This window comes from Chelonoidis abingdonii, chromosome 1 (genome assembly GCF_003597395.2).
Source record: "Chelonoidis abingdonii isolate Lonesome George chromosome 1, CheloAbing_2.0, whole genome shotgun sequence".
In the NCBI taxonomy this organism is placed as follows: domain Eukaryota; kingdom Metazoa; phylum Chordata; order Testudines; family Testudinidae; genus Chelonoidis; species Chelonoidis abingdonii.
The window spans coordinates 17659244-17677326 of NC_133769.1; the positions used below are offsets into that span (position 1 = coordinate 17659244).

Consider the following 18083-nt stretch of genomic DNA (forward strand, 5'->3'; position numbering starts at 1 on the left):
CCTTAAAATAATGTGTCTCTCACATTGCCCGGTTACTGATTAGTCACGCTTTTACCAATGCCCCGAACAGTTATTTCCGTTTCAAAATAAACAAATCTGCAAGCTCGGGAAATAAAAAATTGCAGCAAGTGCAGGTCCTCTCCTGCCTGTGATTGGATCGGGCTGGCGGTGAGATCACGCGGGAGGCTGGACTGTAGGTAGGGAAGGGCTGGTTTGCGACAGCGCCTGGAAGGATATTAACCAGCGAAGTGGCTGTAGCTTCAGTGAGGTACCCTACGGGGGTAAGTAGCACCTATGGAATCTTAGCAACGCCAACGTTCTGTTTCCGAACATTCGCTGCTGTGGCCTCTTGCACACATGTTCCACAGAGGGTGTGTGTAGAACGGGGTGGGCTTCACGCTTGGGGTATGTACATTAGAGGGGGGGCGTGCACTGTTTAGGCAGGAGGAGGAGGGAAGGGGGAAGTGATCGAGTCTGGCATTTCAGTTTCTCTGATCGGGATTGCTTTGTTTCTGATCTTCAGCGTTTGTGTGTTTTCCCTTAAGAGACGAATCGATCTTTCAAGGGATGGATGCATGGAGTGAGGAAGGGGGTTGGTGCCTGGCTCTTTCCCCTCCCCCTTTGCTCGGGCCGCTGCAGATCTCTGGGAAAAGAAGGGTTATTCTTGGGGGCGGGGGAGCAGCTGACTATATACTAGAGAAGCAGGTGGAACATGAATCGAAGTTTATTGCGGGCTGTGGTGACTTGATTTAAATTGGAAGGGGAACAGAAATCGTGGATCAAACACTTAATTTCCTCTTACTGTAAAATTCTGTTGGCTTTTTTTTATTATAATCACTCCTTCCTCCCCCCCCAGTAAACAAGTTCTAGCAAAAGGGAAGGAAAGTGCTATTTTTTGTTGTAACCTTTGGCATATGCTCGGTACCCCCTTCCCTGATAAATACCCTGCACCAAGTCTAATCTGATTGCTTGGGTGAGCCCCAGCAGCGAATCCGGTGGGAGGAGAACGAGGCTGGGGCAAGAGTTCCTTTCTCACGAGACTCACCCCCAGCTCGTGAGCCTTGAACTAGAAGGCGTGATGCTGGGGTAGGGGCAGCAGCTGCAGAAAGGCAGCTTTGTTTAATTGATCTCCGAAAGAACAGAGCATTTGTTGGGGGAGAAAAGGACTCCTGGCATGGGCTCCCTATTAACAGCCTTGATTAGTTCCATTAGGGAAATAAACTGTAATAAATCAACCATGCTGCCCCTAGAGCTAACAAAAAAGGTCCAATATTTCTCGTTTGTGTTTTTCTCTGGCAGGCAGCAGCTTCTGATCATGAAGAAGAAAGCGAAGGCTTGGAGGGGAGGCTTGGATCCTTGGCTTTGAGCCACGTGTTGTGTAGCACCCAAAGCCAGGAGAGATGTATTTTCCATAAATAACTCTTGCTCACACATAGTGTGCCATAGGCTTAAGGCCTCTTGAGACAGGGATGGTTTTGTTTTGAGATAATCTCTCTCTGTGTGAGTGACACGACTGATTTTTTTTTTGGGGGGTGGGAAATGGAAGACTATACAACTAGAACCTATGGCACGGGTGGACTGGACAACAGACCTCTCTTTGGAGAAACTTCAGCAAGGGTAAGACCTGATTGTGCTTTGGAGAGATCTCTCTGCTACCCCCTTTACCCTCCAAGAGCTGGCTACTGAGGGGCTCCTTTCTGAAGCTGAGGTAGAGCTACTCATTTTTTGGAAAGCACTATTGGGCATTTTCAGGTGCAATAAGTAGCTTACTCAGTCTCTTAGTAGTCACTAATTTCACCCCCTCCCTTTTTTTAAAATAAAAATTGAACTGCTCTAGCAGGAGGTACTTCAGCACCCACAGTGGCACTTCACAGACGTATTAGGGCCTCTGGAAGGCAGGGGGCCGAATAGAGATTTTATTGTTTGATCTAAAGGCACAGGGCCACGGGGATTATTTGCAGAGTTTGAAAGGTCCTTCAGAGCCTCTTTAAGGTCCTATGTCAGCAGTTGCGATAGGGTGCCTTGCACAGGGTCTTCTCGAAAATGAATGCTCCGATTGTGTAATGGTGGTGTTGTGTAATGTAGATGTGACTTGCCCAATTGCACGTGTGACCACATAGCAAGGGTGAAAAATCAGGACCCTGGGTTTTTTGCGGGGGAAGAATAGGAGGATATAGTTGCATAAATAAGACAAAGGTTCTGCTATCTGGTCACTCTACCAACTACATATGCCGAGCACATGGTGTTAGTTGCACAGTCTTGTGGGATCTTCTAATAATAGGGTCTTTGTGCTGTGGCAACTAGGCAAAATACTTTGCCATGGCAAATTTGCTTTAGAATTTTCTGGTTTAGTGGGATTATTTCAGAAGATTGGGGGAATGACTCTTTCTTGTCTTGCCTTTTTTCTTGAGATAACTCTCAATTTGTGAATTGTGGTCTGAGCAGCTGACTGGAATGGGGAAATATTAATTCTTGGCAAATCGCTCAGCCTCTCTGCCTCAGTTTCATCACCTGTGAAATGGTGGTGATACCTACTTGATAGGGCTATAGTGAGGATTAATTGGAGAATGTCACATGTTTTGAACATGACCCATGGTGGAGTGCTAATGGCAGGAACTACTTCTTGCAACACTATTTATATTGCCAGTAACTAAGGCCCAGATCAGCAAAGATACTTAGGTACCTAAATCCCAGTTTGGGATCCCCTGTAATCCATAATTCTCCCTGAACCCTGTAGGTGGCTAAATTTAGTGCCAAAGTTTTCAGGGTAAAAGTTTACTCTGTGTCTGAGTTTTTTGCCTCTGGGCTTGCACACGGCTGCCTTGCTGTTGGTGTCCAGAGCTGCAGAGTGATTCATGCAGTGGGGAAAGATAAGTGTTTAGCCACCTAAGTTATTTGTTGGGCCCAATCTGGTAGATGGGCTTAGAGGCTGCCTACAGGATTGGGTCCCCTTCAAAAGGTGAGGTGTGAGGTGCCCATTTCATAACTTCTAGCCCAATGAGTAGAGCATTAACCTGGGTCTCCCACATTCCAACTGCAAGTCTCCCTCTCTGCTGGAGGCGGGGAAAGGTGGGAGACCACAGTTAAAATCCTCTCAGGAGAGTTCTCTAATCACTGGGCTTTGGGCTATTCTGGTATGGGGCTCCCTCGGTCCTCCCTGTTGAAGTTGTTCCACTCTGGATTAAAAAAATGAAAGTAAATGGAGTAGGGGCACTGGGTGCCAGGTCTCCCTGTCCCTGGTGGGTGTCCTAACCACTGGACTTCAGAGTCATTCTCTCTTTGGCCCAAACACTGCTCCACGGGGGATAAATACTCACCCAGTCACAGAGCCACAGAGAGCGTGTGAGAATGACTCTATAGTACAGTGACCTTGGCCAAATCCCTACTCTTTCATGGTTTATCCTTGTAGCTTAAGTGGTAGGGCCTGGCTTTCTGGAGTAGGAGGATGTGAGTTTGGTCCCTGTTGATGCCATGAAGTTCTGAGTGGTTGTGACATGCAGCTGAGTGACAGCTGAGAACTCCAGAAAGAGCATTAGTTGTGTTCTGCCATCATGGTTGCCTGGAGAAACCAAAAAGTGCTAGTCAAGCTAACTTCAGAGGTGCCCAAAATATAAACGGTAAAAATGCAGTGAAATATCTGTCCCTTTGAGCTGTGTTTTTCCTCATCTAGGAGGGTAATAGACAACGGAAGAGTTTTTATTACAGTTTTCTGTTGAATGGCTCCCGAGCTTTGGCCGTGATCCTGCAGGCCACGGCAATGTACCCCTGTGCAAAGCCCTACTGACCATGGAAGAGCTCAACATGAGTGCAGGGCTCTGCTCACATGGAGCTGATTGCAGGATTGCGGCCTCCTTTTTTTTTTTTTTTTTTTTTAAACTTTTCACACCACATTAACTTCCTACCCCTTGTTGAAGTGTTTGTATGAGAGAATATAGTACCCAAGCACTTTTTTTATTAGCACTGAAGTCCACCATTTACCCTTAGGATGGAGATAGCATGGATAGCAAATGGTAAAATTCCAGTATGACTCAAATCTGATCTGAAGGGACCATGTCTAGACTTGAATACCTCAGGGCACTGGCTCTGCCTTACTCTTTACATGATACTAAGATTGTAAGGGAGCCACAGGGGCACAGTTATATTCCAAATAACTGTGTTTACTAACTGTACCCAAACTTACAAACCTAGCTACATTCATACACTGCTGCTTTTTCTGGTGGCATCTGCAGGAGAAAACTCAGAGGCCCACTAGTGGGCTTCCAAACTACTGACCAGGATACTCCTCAATTCCTGTACACTGCAGCCTCTCTCAAGTCTGACAGCGGTGTGGGCGACACCCTTTCACCAGGAGCTGCTGAGGGGTCACCAAGCAGACATCAGGTAGACCAGGCTTAGCTACCACTCTAAACTGAAAAGACGTGCCATATATCAATTAGCTGCTTTTCTTCCACTTCCCATTCCCTTGCTTCCCAGCCCCACTAGTTGTGTTGTGATGAGTTCTGTGATCACTGTGGGATCTACCTACATGATCCCTGCACTGCTGGTACCCAAGTCCTTATTAAAATGCTGTGGGATCCTTGAGGCATGACAGATGTCTCTTTAAAACCTTGACATTTGCTGGAACAGAGTTTGGTAGGACTAGACAATTGTTCAGGACAAAATGGCTAAGCTTGAATGATGGCACCATAACTTCAGACTTGTTATTGAAAGTACGGCATCTAGCACTCTTGGGTGAAAGCCGGTAGTTAGCAGCATTTTCTTTAGTTGACGGAGAATGCTAAAACCATGACTCTTTCCAATCCCTCCGCTTCTGGCATGGATTCATCCTGACCTGGATTTCTGGATCTCTCCTGCTCTGATTTATTTTGCTCCTCTGGCACTGAATCATAGGAAGATTGTGCAAAGCTGAAATGGACCATATAAATAAAAAGAAAACAAGGAAAGAGGTGGGACCACTCAGCATGTGGTGGAGATTAAAGGGGGTATGGCCTATCATCTAAACAAATATTCTGCCTCAGTTTTTCATAAAGTTAATGAAGAACGTAGGGGCAGTGACAGGGTGGCTAATGGGAATGAGGATGGAAGTAGAAATTACCATATCTGAGGTGGAAGTCAAACTCAAACAGCTTAATGGGACTGAATCGGGGGGCCCAGATAATCTCCATTCAAGAATATTAAAGGAATTGGCATATATAATTGCAAGCCCAACAGCAAGGATTTTTAATGAATCTGTAAACTCACGGGTTGTACCCTATCACTGGAGAATTGGTACTGTAGTTCCTATTTTTAAGAAAGGGGAGAAAAGCGATTGGGGAAACTACAGGCCTGTAGGTTTGTCCTCAAGTGCGTGTAAGGCCTTGGAACAAATGTTGAAAGAGAAAGTAGTTAAGGACATAGAGGTGAACAGTAATTGGGATAAAATGCAAGATGGTTTTACAAAAGGTAGATTGTGCCAGACCAACCTGATCTCCTCCTTTGAGAAAGGAAATGTGCAGTAGATTTAATCTACCTGGAGTTCAGTAAGACATTTGAGACAGTTCCCACATGGGAAATTATTAGTTAAATTGGAGAAGATGGGGATTAATATGAGAATTGAAAGATGGATAAAGAGTTGCTTAGAGGGGAGACTGCAGCAGGTCGTACTCAAGGGTGAACTGTCAGGCTGGAAGGAGGTTACTAGTAGAGTTCTTCAGGGATGATTTTGGGACCAATCTTATTTAACTTTTTTTATTATTATTATTTTTAAATGACGGCACAAAAAGTGGAAGTGTGTGAATAAAATTTGTGGATGACACAATGTTGGGAGGTATTGCCAATACAGAGGAGGACCAAATTATCATAAAAGAAAATCTGGACGACCTTGAAAACTGGAGTAATAAAAATGGAATGAAATTTTAAAGGTGTGAATTAAATAGTGCACTAACAACAAGAATTCTTGCGCTAAGCTGGGAACATATCAGCTGGAAGTGACAGAGGAGGAAAAAGACCTGGGCGTATTAGTCATCCTGTGATCAACCGTGAGCTGACAATGGGATGTGACTGTAAAATAAGACTAATGCAGTCCTAGGATGTATCAAGTGAGGTATTTCCAGCAGAGGCAGGGAAGTGTTAGTGCCATTATACAAGGAACCAGTGAGACCTCATCTGGGGAATAGTGTGTGCAGTTCTGATCTCCCATGTTTGAGAGAGGAATTCAAAGTGGAACAGGTGCAGAGAAGGGCTACTAGGATGATCCAAGGAATGGAAAACCTACTGTGTGAGAGGAGACTCGGAGCTTGGCTCATTTAGCCTAACCAAGAGAAGTCTGAGGGGAGAGATGATTGCTCTGTATAAATACATCAGAGGGATAGATACCAGGGAGGGTGAGGAGTTATTTAAGCTAAACGCAATGTGGACGCTGGAACAAATGGATGTAAACTGCCCATTGACAAGTTTAGGGTTGAGATTAGATGAAGGTTTCTAACCATCAGGGGAGTGAAGTTCTGGAACAGCCTTCCAAGGGGAGCAGTGGGTGCAAAAAACCTAACTGGCTTCAAGACTGACTTTGATAAGTTTATGGAAGGGATGAGGCTGCCTACAATGGCATATAGCCAATCTGTAACTGCTAGCAGCAAATATCTCCAGTGCTTGGTGATGGGACACTAAATGAGGAGGGCTCTGAGTTACTACAGAGAATTCTTTCCCAGGTGTTTGCCTGGTGGGTCTTGCCCACATGCTCAGGGTCTAACTGATCACCTTAGTTGAGCTTGGGAAGGAATTTTCCCCCAGGTCAGATTGGCAGAGACCCTGGGGGGGTTTTCGCTTTCCTCTGCAGCATGGGGTACAGGTCACTTGCAGATTTAAACTAGTGTAAATGGTGGATTTGCTATAACTTGAAGTCTTTAAATCATGATTGTAGGACTTCAGTAACTCAGCCAGAGGCTAGGGAACTATTACAGGTGTGGGTGAGTGAAGTTCTGTGGCCTGCAATGTGCAGGAGGTCAGATTAGATGATCACGATAGTCCCTTCTGGGCTTAAAGTCCGAGTCTATGCAATACGGGGAGGCATCTCTTTGGGAGCCTTTCTAGTTGCAATGGTAACCGTACTTGGAAGGCTACTAGTTCACAGAGATGGGGTGATAACTGAATGTGGCAGTTTTTACTGAAGTTTCTACTGAATGTGGTAGAAATCCCTTGACTCCACAGATGCACTGAGCTCTGCAGTGTGCTTGGAGGGATGGGATTCCTGGACTGAGTAAAGAGAATCTTGCTTAAGAGGCATCTAGTGCTTAGCATAGTGGGGGAGTGGTCCATGACTGGGGCTTCTGGGCACTATGATGATATAACAAAGTTGTGTAGTGCTCCACAATGGCTGAGCTCCTGAAGAAGGAGGAGATGCAGGGACGGGATTCCTTGTTGAAGAACAGTATTTTGCTTGTCGCTGGGGTCTGAAGAAGTTCACGAGGGTTCATTATAGAAGGGAGGGCATCTGTAATAGGTCTGTCTTCATATTGAGTTGAAGCTGGTGTGTAAGAGTGAGGGACTGACTGAGTTTGGGATGAAATGTTAAATCATTAGAGATCCACTTGGCTCTCAAAGAATTTGAGCTAAATGCTCCTCTCGCTCACCTGGCCAATTCCAGCATAAGTCATTGTACTTGCCTGAATCCCTTTGCAATTTTAACTCTTCCCCACCTCCTGTTGCCATACTGCATGTGCTGCTAAATAGAACTGTTATTCTTTGGAGGTGGTGGGTGAACTGATCCCTAGAGACTGTCTGCTCCTGGCTGAAGTCAGCAGGAGGTCAGCCTGTGACATCCCTAGGAGCTGGCTCAGAGCCCGTAAAGCATATCGGGGATCACTAGGACTGAAGGCCATCATGGACCTGACTTTTCAGAGGTGCTCAGCGTCCGCAACTCCATTGGAAGTCAATGGGCCCTGCCAGTATTCAACATCTCTGAAAGTCAGCCCTGTACAAATGCGAGCTATTCTAGCACTGGCTAGAGCTAACTCTGCTACAGCCTGCGCAAGCCTGCCCATGTCCTAATTACTCCTTGCGAGGCTGAGTCCCAAAGGTAGATACTCTGTGCCTATTGGGCAGGCTGGTTCTTCAAGCTATCAAGCTCGTCGTCCATGTTGGCTAGATCTTTATAGTTATTTAGGCACCTAACTCCTATTGAAATCAACCAATGCAACTTTGTTATACCTAGAAAATGTATGCCAGCCTAGGTAGGTTGGTTGGGGGGGCTATACAGATAGAAGTCCTAGTGTGGACACAGTTATAGTGGTATAGCTTATGCTGGTTCGGTGACCAGACATCATGCTTTCCCACCCCAAGGAATGACAGATGTGAAGAACAGGGAGACTGGGTAAATTAAACAGGCCACTTTGCAAGTGAATCTGCTTCAAATATCTTTAGGCGATGTTGTTATGGAGAAGCCTTTCATGTGCCTATGTGCCCTATTCTGAGGGGTCAGGGAACAGGTGCTGACTTTTTTTTCCCCCTTCAGGTGGATGCTCCACCCCTGTGCCACCCTAGGCTCCGCCCCCATTGTAGCCTTTCACCCAAAGCCCAGCCCTGCTCCGCTTCTCCCCTGAGCACGCCCCATCTCTTCCTACCCCTGTTCCTCCCCTTCTCCCCCAGCACCTCCTGCCTACCACCAAACAGCTGACCAGTGGGGCCTGCCGGGCCTGGTGGCACTATTTTTTTTTTTTTTTTTTCCCCTGTGGGTGCTCCAGCCCCAGAGCACCCACGGAGTCAGTGCCTATGAGGGCAACAGTTGAGTACAAGAGTGAAGCTTGTGCAGTACGAGCCTGGCTAAAGGAAGCCGAGTTCTACCTCCCAGGGACATTCAAACTTCACAGTGCTCCAAGTCCCCTGGGGCTGCTGCCTCCAGAACGTAACTGCCCTGAGATGAAGGAGCTAGAATGCTGACTTCAAAGCCAGCTCCACTGGGAGGAAAGGAAGAAGGGGAAAGACGAAGTCTTGGGTGGTGGTCTCTGGAATCTGCTGATAACTGGGATTGTAGCTTGTGTGTGTCTGTTATAAGTGGAGCAGTGTGGATTGGGGTTTTTTTTTTTAATAAGGCGATTTATATCCTGATTTAAATTACCACATGAAAACCCTTGATTTAAATCCTCAATTTTATCAACTTTTCCATTTGTACTTCAATCATTTTCTTAAAAAGGGTGCGTTCTCCTTGGTTGATACAGCCATTAAAACATGTCAGTTGACAACTAAATAGAAGCTTTGCACTAGATTTGGTACATCTTTTTGCTACCTAGGAGGCTATGCTATGACTCAGTAAGCAGTTGTTATTTAACTTAAGAGTTTCAGATTCTTATTGTACATTTTAATGTTAGAAAACGGTGACTGATATATTGTGTATTTACGAGAGAATTTTTTTGCTCCTGATTTGTGTCAGGCTGCACTAGGATGGTAACTGGAATTTACCACAAAAGAGCACATTTATTTTATTTAAATGTTCTTAGAGCTTATTAAGTTTAGGCCTTAACATATTTTATATTAAATTTGGATTTATTTTTTTAAAAAGAGAAAAATTACTATTAAAATTTTATTTTGTTTTGTTGGGTTTTTAAATTTAAACACTCCCTCTACTGTACGGATGGATCAGATTGCACTGCCTAGAATTAAGGTTGCCTGATACTTCCCTTTGAGACCCTGTTTTCAGTTGCTTAATTATCAAACTTCAACCATTTGGGATGAAAATGTTCCAGGCTGAGTGTCTATCTCAAGCTGCACTTTTTGGGAAAGCTTCTGGTAACTTCTGTGTGTGCATATGTCTGTTTGCTTTTTTTAAAAATTACAGAGGGCGAACTACGTTAAAGGAACATGAAGATTGCAAACGCAAGCACTCAAAGGTTGAGTAATGTCTGGGCAATCTTAATTTGGCCCTCTTGTGCATATGCATTATGATACATGATCACATACTACTCTTTTTGCATAGGACCCCTGCCTCATTCAGTGCATAGGATGGGCATGGCTGGTGTCTGTAGGATCCTTGCCATTTTTTTGCAGAAGTTAGAAGGTGCATAGGGTATGACTCAAGGTATTCAAAAAGAGACAAGATGGCTTTCACAGTCAGGGCTTTGGAGCTGTGCTCTGGCTCTGCTCCAGCTCCAGGCAAAACCTGCAGCTCCACTGCTCCGGAGCTGCTCTGCACTCTAGCTCCTGGCTCTGCTCCAAAGCCCTGTTCCCAGTGAAGGCAGCTGAATGCTGCGCTTGAGAACTGGATTCTGTCCCTGCATGCATCTGCACAGAGTTTCTGTGCAATGGCGGGCAAGTTACTTAAACTAAACTTTTCACTAGTCGTGTTCATTTTCTGCGTGCCTGACTTAAGGCACCTGAGGCCAGACCTGCAGCAGTGCAGAGTACTCACAACTGCAATTTAAAGGCTTGTCTACACAGTGTGTTAGTCTGCTCTAGTGGGGCGTACATTTTAATCCTCACCAGTGTGTCATACACTACTTGACCCCATGCGGACCCTGCTGGCATGCATTAAAAAGTTCCCTACTGCATGTTGAAGTAATACTGTTTGAAACAGGACTACATTAATGTGCACTGGGGAACTTTTTAGCAGGGCCGGCTTTAGGAACTGCAGGGCCCAATTAGAATACCTGGCAGCGGTCTGGGTCTTCAGCAGCACTTCAGCGGTAGGGGGTCCTTCACTCGCTCCAAGCCTTCCATGGCACTGAAGGACCCACTGCCACCGAAATGCTGCTGAAGACCCGGAGCGAGTGAAGGACCCAGTGCTGCTGAAGACCCGGACCGCTGCTGGGTGTGTTAAAAAAAAATTTAAAAGGCGCCTTGGGCATGGGGCCCTCTTAAGTGCAGGGCCCGATTCTGGGGAATTGGGGGAATCTGCCTAAAGCCAGCCCTGCTTTTTGTAGCATGCTGGCAGGGGCCAGTTAATGTCTGATGTGCTGTTGCGGACTAATGGACTAGATGAGCCCCAACAAAGCTTTGCTTTGAACATACAAAGTACTATCAAACGCTAAGTGCTCTAAAAATCTCAAGTATCTCAAGTTGGGCACTCAAAACTAGTGGACAGTTAATGATAATTTTGGCTTTAATCTCTCTCTGCCTCCATTCTTTATTTGTAAAATGGGGTTACTAATGCCCCGACCTCCGAGTGGTGGGGTGAAGATCAATTGTGCTGCTTGGGAACCAGAATATCCAATCTGCAGGAAATTCCAACATTTCTAATTTTTTTCATCCTGAATTGAAACAAGAAGCCAAAATTTCCTGCAAATGAAAATAAAAAAAACCAAAACATCAGTTTGGGATCATCAAAATGTTCCCTTAATTTCATTTCAACTTCTACATTACATTTAAAAATATATATAATGTGTGTGTATGTATGTATGTGTATATACATATGTATAAAATTAGATAGGAAAAAAGGTATTTTGTCAAACTTGACACATTCCTACAAAATATTTTGATAAAACCTCATGTTTTGATGTAAAACTGTTCAGTCAAAAATAATTAGAGGTGGCCTCAAAACAAAAAAAAATGTTTGAGGCACTTAGCTACAATGGTGAATGCAACACAGAAAAGCCGGTGAGAAAATTAATAATTTTGTATTCAGTGCATGGGTTGAACTGTGTGAGTTAAAGAAGGCCGTTCGTTGAATGATGAGGATAAAATGCAGTACTGAAGAGCTACCCACTCAATGACCACTGTCCATCCTGTGCACTGAATGAGGAAGGGGTCCTGTGGAAAATAGTATGTGATCATGTAATTAAACCCTGCATCACAATGTACAAGGGGGCACAATCAAAGTTGCCTGGGCAACCCTTTATCCTAGCAGTTGCTACTTTTCAGTGCTCGACTTTGGAGACATAGTATTCTGAACATTTTTGTATGCAATGCAATGCAGTATGTTAGTAACTTACATGATAACTCTGGAAAGCGAAGCCCTTTCTGCAGGCAGAGATCAGGAAGTAGCAGCAGCAGTTGTATGGATCTCACTACATTTCCTTGCCTACATGCCTCTCTCCTGGTGGGAGGGTGGGGGGTGGGGGGGAATTCTCTCTAGAGGTGAGACATAGTACTGATCCTCCTGCTCTCTCCATCCTTGGTCTCTTTGCCAATGAGGATGACAGCTGTAGTGTGTGTGTTGTAAACGCCTGCTTGCTAGCAAGTCTGCTAACCTCATGCTCTCTTTGGGTATTGGTGCCGAACAGAGGTCTGTTTCAGCTTCTGGTCAGTGCTGACCGGTGTTGGTAGTTGGAGGGACCAGATGTCGTGGTAGGCTCCATCCCGTTATCAATCCTTGTAGCCATCTTTCTTTCCTGCTTATATATGTGTAACCCAGGAGTCGGCAACCTTTCAGAAGTGGTGTGTTGAGTTTTCATTTATTCACTCTAATTTAAGGTTTCGCATGCCAGTCATACATTTAACATTTTTAGAAGGTCTCTTTCTATAAGTTTATAATATATAACTAAACTATTGTTGTATGTAAAGTAAATAAGGTTTTTTAAATGTTTAAGAAGCTTCATTTAAAATTAAATTAAAATGCAGAGCCCCCCCGACCAGTGGTCAGGACCCGGGCAGTGTGAGTGCCACTGAAAATCAGCTCGCGTGCTGCCTTCAGCACGCGTGCCATAGGTTGCCTACCACTGAGGTAACCTTTTTTGCCATGTTAAGCTGCCAGGAGCTGAAGTGCCACTGGGTGCTGGGAAATACAATGTCAGATCACTTCTACAATCCTGGGATTTCAGGATCAATTACTCTAATCCCAGTATCCTGAAATACCTTGTTCTGCTGATGGTATATTTGGAACTTTTTATCCACTCTTTGTGGGTTTAACCTCGAGTCCCTGAAAGGCGGTTTCATTGCAGCCATTCCCGAAATGGGGAATTAGACCTTGAAATGGAATTGGTTAATCAGCTAGATTTAGTTGTTAAACCGGCCACAAGCTAGAGAACTGTTCCCAGTAGACTGAGTTTGTTGCTTTGTTGCTGCTTTAACTTTCTCTGCCTTCATGTTTATTGTAGTTACTGATATGGGATTGGAGTATTCGATCAGCAGTCTCATGGGCAAGCCTATTGGAACGAACACACACACACACTCTCTCTCTTCCCCCCACCCCTGCAATTTCATCATTTTAGGATTGAATAGAACTTAATACACAAACAGAAGCAAAAGCCTTGTCTGACCCCATGGCTGTAGGAAGAATGGGCATGTTTTTTTATTATTTTCAAAAGCAACTGCTGATTTTAGGTGCCTAACCTGAGATCTTTTAAAGGGGCCTGACTTTCAGAAAATGGTGAGTACGATCAGGCCCCTTAAAGCCTTCAGTTAGGCACCCAAAATTACTAGCTGCTGTTGAAAAATCTTGGCCAATGACCATTCTTTCATCCCAGCCCATGTGAAAGGACCATGATGTGATTTTGCATTTTAATATTGTGGTGTATTTAAAATGCTGTTAAAATTTAGATTTCAGGGTTTTTCCTAAATCTACTTGCACACTAGGGAGCTCTGTATGGAAATGTGGTATCTCTGGACCTAGCAACAGTCAGTTGTGCAGCCAGCCTAGAGCAGGGGTCGGCACCCTTCAGCACGTGGCCCATCAGGGTAATCCACTGGTGAGCTGCGAGACATTTTGCTGATGTTGTCCATCCTCGGGCACTCCCCCACTGCAGCTCCTAGTGGCCGCATTTTGCCATTCTCGGCCAATGGGAGCTGGGGGGAGATGCAGGAAGCCATGGGTTGCCGCCGCTTCCTGCAGCTCCCATTGGTCAGGAACAGTGAACCGCGCCTTCTGGGAGCTGCAGGGGGCGGTGCCTGCGGACGGTCAATGTCAGCAAAATGTCTTATGGCCTGCCAGCGGATTACCCTGATGGGCCACATGCTGAAGGTTGTTGACCCCTGGCCTAGATCAGTGGTTCTCAACCTATTTTATCGTAGGCTGCGTATGTGGCTCACACTGTGTTACGTGGGCTGCAGGTTGAGAACCACCGTGCCCCCTCAAAAACCTCCCACAGTCACCTATGCACAGCGCTCCCTGCCCAGATATCCCTCCAGAGAGCAGGGCTATGAGTGGAGCCCTTGGTGTGGGGCCTGGCAGCCAGACATTGCGGCATGGGGCTGGCAGCTGGGACCTAGGCCCTGCTGCCCGGGGCCGGGTAGCTGGGACCTGAACCCCAAGGCTGAGCAGCTGGGAGCCCCAGCGCTGGACTAGGAACGGAGCGCCTGGCACAGGGCCAGGAGCAGAGCCACACCTAAAACCTGGAGGTGCTGCAGCAACAGGAAACCCCTAGTTCCCAGAGCCTCACCCTGCACAAACTTGCCCAGATATCCACTCTCCTGCATCCTGCTCCCCTATGGCACTCACCCAGCCCCTTGGTAGTAGGAGTGCTCCAGCAGGCTGCCAGATGCTGTCTTCCCCTGAGTCAGCGTCTCCCCCTGCCAGACAAGAGCAGCAAACTTTCATTTTTTTTTTAGTGCACAGCTGGGCCACAGCTGTGTGTTAATTGGGCTGTGGGTTGAGAACTGCTGGCCTAGAGGCAGGTTGAGTTGTGCCATTCTATTTTAGTGAGCAGCCTGCTTTCTCTCTTTCTGAATCCTAAGGAACACAGTTGAGTTGCCTTGCAGCTTTTCTGCAAGACTGTTTGTTTCTCTCTAACTTCTTGGGTGTACACCGTGAACAGAACACGTGTTCTGTTTTCTTTTTTTAAAGCTTCCTAGCAGTTCCTACTGTGTGAATCTGAGATGCTTGACATTGTTCTTTTACTGGTGTTGTGAGAGGCTTTCCCTTTTCATGCTTTAAACAGTACCTTTGGTGTGCCTCAAAAGAAGAGACAGGAAATAGTTTATGTCCATTTGTGGCCCCCAACAATCCCTTGGCATGCTTCTGTAAAAGTATGGGGAGCCAGGTTCAAATTTGGGGCACTCCTCTGTTCTACCTATTGAAAATCTCCCTGTAGCTTCAGTTAGTTAGGATATCTTTCTATGGGTCTGTGCACTGTTGGAACAGAGCATCTGTTTTACCTCAGAGGTGGCTGCACATTTAGCCCTGAGCTCCATAGGTGTACATAACACTGTACATACTGATTGAAAGACTCTCTCTGCCCTGAAGATCTTACAGTGCAGGCAGATCTCTAAGTACCATAGATGTAGAAACTATGGCACAGAGGTTTAGTGACCTGTCCAGGGTCACACTGCATGTCTGTGGTAGAGGCAGGATTAGAACCTAGATCTTCATCACCCAGTTCTGGGTGTTAACTGCTGGAGTACCTCCCTTCCCATTTGCAATCCCAGAACTTCCCATGGCAACTTCAGTAACTACTTGTGTGTGGGAAGTAAAGTTCAGTGTCTCTAAATATAGCAACTGAAAACAAGGAGACTCGTCGTCATGTCAGCCAGCCAGCTCTCTGCTGATCAGCAAGTGCCCCCAAGGACCACTACAGGCGCATAGAGCATGGTCTGACAACTGTTGCGTTAGGCTGGGGATTCTTAGCTGGGAGGTTGCATGCAAGCGTCAGTGAGTTACAGTCACTCCCCTTGCTGAAGAGGACGAATTGTGTCCCAATAGGGGGAGGATGGAGGACCCCTGCACTAGACCAGTGGTTCTCAACCAGGGGTCTGGGAGCCCGGGGGACCATGAGCAGGTTTGGAGGGAAGGGGGGGCGGTCAGCCAAAATAAATCAGAACTGGGCTGGCATTCGACTCAGTGGGGTCCAGGGCAGAAAGCTGAAGCCCGAGCCCCACTGCCTGGGGCTGAAGCCGAAGCTCGAGCAATTTAACTTTGCAAGGGCCCCTGTGCAAGTGGATATTCACCAGTGATGACTGGAGCAGCAAAGCTGACCCTGAAGGGCTGGCAGGCCTGCACATAGCAGAGGGGAGGACTGATGGCATTTTCTAAAGACCCTTGCACATCAGCATGGAGTGGGGGAATGTAAAATTTTAAAAAAGAAAAACTTACAAAAACATCCCGTTCATACTATTTAAAGGGGGCTGTATCAGAAACTTGAGTTTTAGATTAGCATGTTTATTAAACACCTAAACTTGCCAATGTCCCTATTAAAGCATTTCTGGATTCAGCTGGATGAAAGGGGCAAGATTTGGGTCTTTATTTCCAGGAAAGGCCATTACTGACGTGTATCCCAACAGCCCTCCAGCCCCCGCTTTGTGTCCTTTGTTCTTTTGCCAAGTCGTTGTGTAGGCACTTGCTTTTTAATGAATGTAGGCTTGAGAAGAGTTCAACCTTGTTAGGAAATGCTGCTGCTTTACTATAGAATAGCAACTGAATGCGTCTTACCTGGCTTAATATAAATTGGCACTGCTGGTCTAATGGGCTTATGTGTCCTCCAAACCATCAATTGCTGCAGGATGTGAGTCCATTTATAAACAAAAACCCCATCCCAGCGTGCCTGGAGTGTAACGTAATGCAGCATTGCCTTGGTGTCTGCAGACTACTCCATTCTCATTGCTTCTCTTCCTGGCTTTGCACAGCAGTAGCAGAATGAAACTAATAAGATTGGTCAGGTTCACCACCGCTGTTCCCTTGTCTGCGGCAACAGTGATCCATTCTGGAGGAAGGGAGGGGAGATGGCAGAAAGCTCCTTCTCCCTTTCAGCAGCTAGCAGGAGAGGGAGACTGACACTTCAGACCTCTGCTAGCCAAAGACCTATATGAAAGTCAGTGCCAATCTCAGTGCTCTGCTCTTTGGGACAGCCAGGCCCATGTGCCTAGCAGTGGGTGATAGTGGAGCTAGCCTTCTCACTTGGGCACTGGCCTCTGGACCTCACAAGTGAGTGATGCTTGACTTTCAAATCAGTCTCTGGTGAGCAGGTAGATGCCTGCCAAATATTTGAAGCCTTGTTCTCTCTTTCTGAGTATTCTAGGATGCATTTCATCAGGCCCTGGTGACTTGAAGACATCTAACTTGTCTAATTTTTAACTTGTTCCTTCTCTATTTTAGCCCCTGATCCTACTTCATTGTCCCTGCATCTAACTATGGCTGGTCTACACTACGAGTTTAAATTGATTTAATGGCATTCAATCGATTAACGCTGTAACCCGTCACCACACTACAGACGCCTTTAATATCGAATACAAGGCCTTTAAAATCGATTCTGTACTCACCTTGAAGACGAGAGGAGTGTGCTGAAACTTCGATAATTAACAGTTCGGATTACGTTAGTGTGGACGGAAATTGACGTTATTGCCTGCCGGGCGGTATCTCAGAGTGCAACACCTGACCGATCTGGCCAGCAATCTGAACTCTGATGCAGCGGCAGGTACATAGGAAAAGCCCGCCACCTTTGTTGAATTACATTTCCTGCTTGCCCAGCGTGGACTCTGATCGCACGGCTGGCGATGCAGTCTCAAATCCAAAAAGAGCTCCAGCATAGACCGTACGGGAGATACTAGATCTGATCGCTTATGGGGCGACAATCCTGTTTGTATCATCCCGTTACCAGAACACGAAATGCAACGTTTGATAAAAACTCCAGGATACACAGCGCTGCTGACAAGCGTAACGGGAAGCCAAGACTCCAATGGACGCTCATGGATGGAGGGTATTGAGACTCCACTATCCCACAGTCCACAGCAGTCTCTACAATCATTTGCATTCTTGGCAAGCTCGCAATGGCTGTGGTTAAACCACGGGTCTGGCCGTGGTCAGGGAACAGCTCTCAGTTTCTCCCGCGCCCCACTCACGTAAAAAAGGAAAAGAAATCATTTCCTTGACTACGTTCAATGTCACCTCTACTGTGTACTGAAGGCTCTGGTAGAGGGATTCGACAGCAGTGAAGAGTACACACAGTATCCGCTCTCTCTTCTCCCCTCCCCGGTGGTTGACGGTTTCAGAAGGACTGCCACCATCATCGAGACCCATCCTGATAATTGCTCATATCTGAGAGCAATTATTCCTGGTTACTCAGTAGATAGGAACGGCTAATAACAGCTTCATCCATCAAAACCTCTGGGGGCTCGAAAATTTTGAAAGCAAATTGGATGACTCCGCTTGGCAATGATCAATTCCTCCCTTCAGGTTTCCTAAAAATAGAGTCGTCGTCTGGACTGTCATAGCCCTGGGAGGCTGCTCCAAGTGCTCCTCCCCCACCCAT

The 18083-nt window shown here is 46.2% G+C and overlaps 1 protein-coding gene across 1 annotated transcript in view; it reads left to right on the plus strand.

Moving 5' to 3' along the window:
- The first annotated feature begins 228 nt into the window (after nucleotides 1–228).
- The window catches only part of TMEM243 (transmembrane protein 243), a 23450-nt gene continuing 5595 nt past the window's right edge, over nucleotides 229–18083 (plus strand). Inside the window, exons 1-2 of the mRNA XM_075064354.1 lie at nucleotides 229–281; nucleotides 1300–1617. Coding sequence (XP_074920455.1) covers nucleotides 1540–1617 — 78 coding nt within the window. The 5' untranslated portion in view covers nucleotides 229–281; nucleotides 1300–1539. The remainder of the gene's footprint in view (nucleotides 282–1299; nucleotides 1618–18083) is intronic.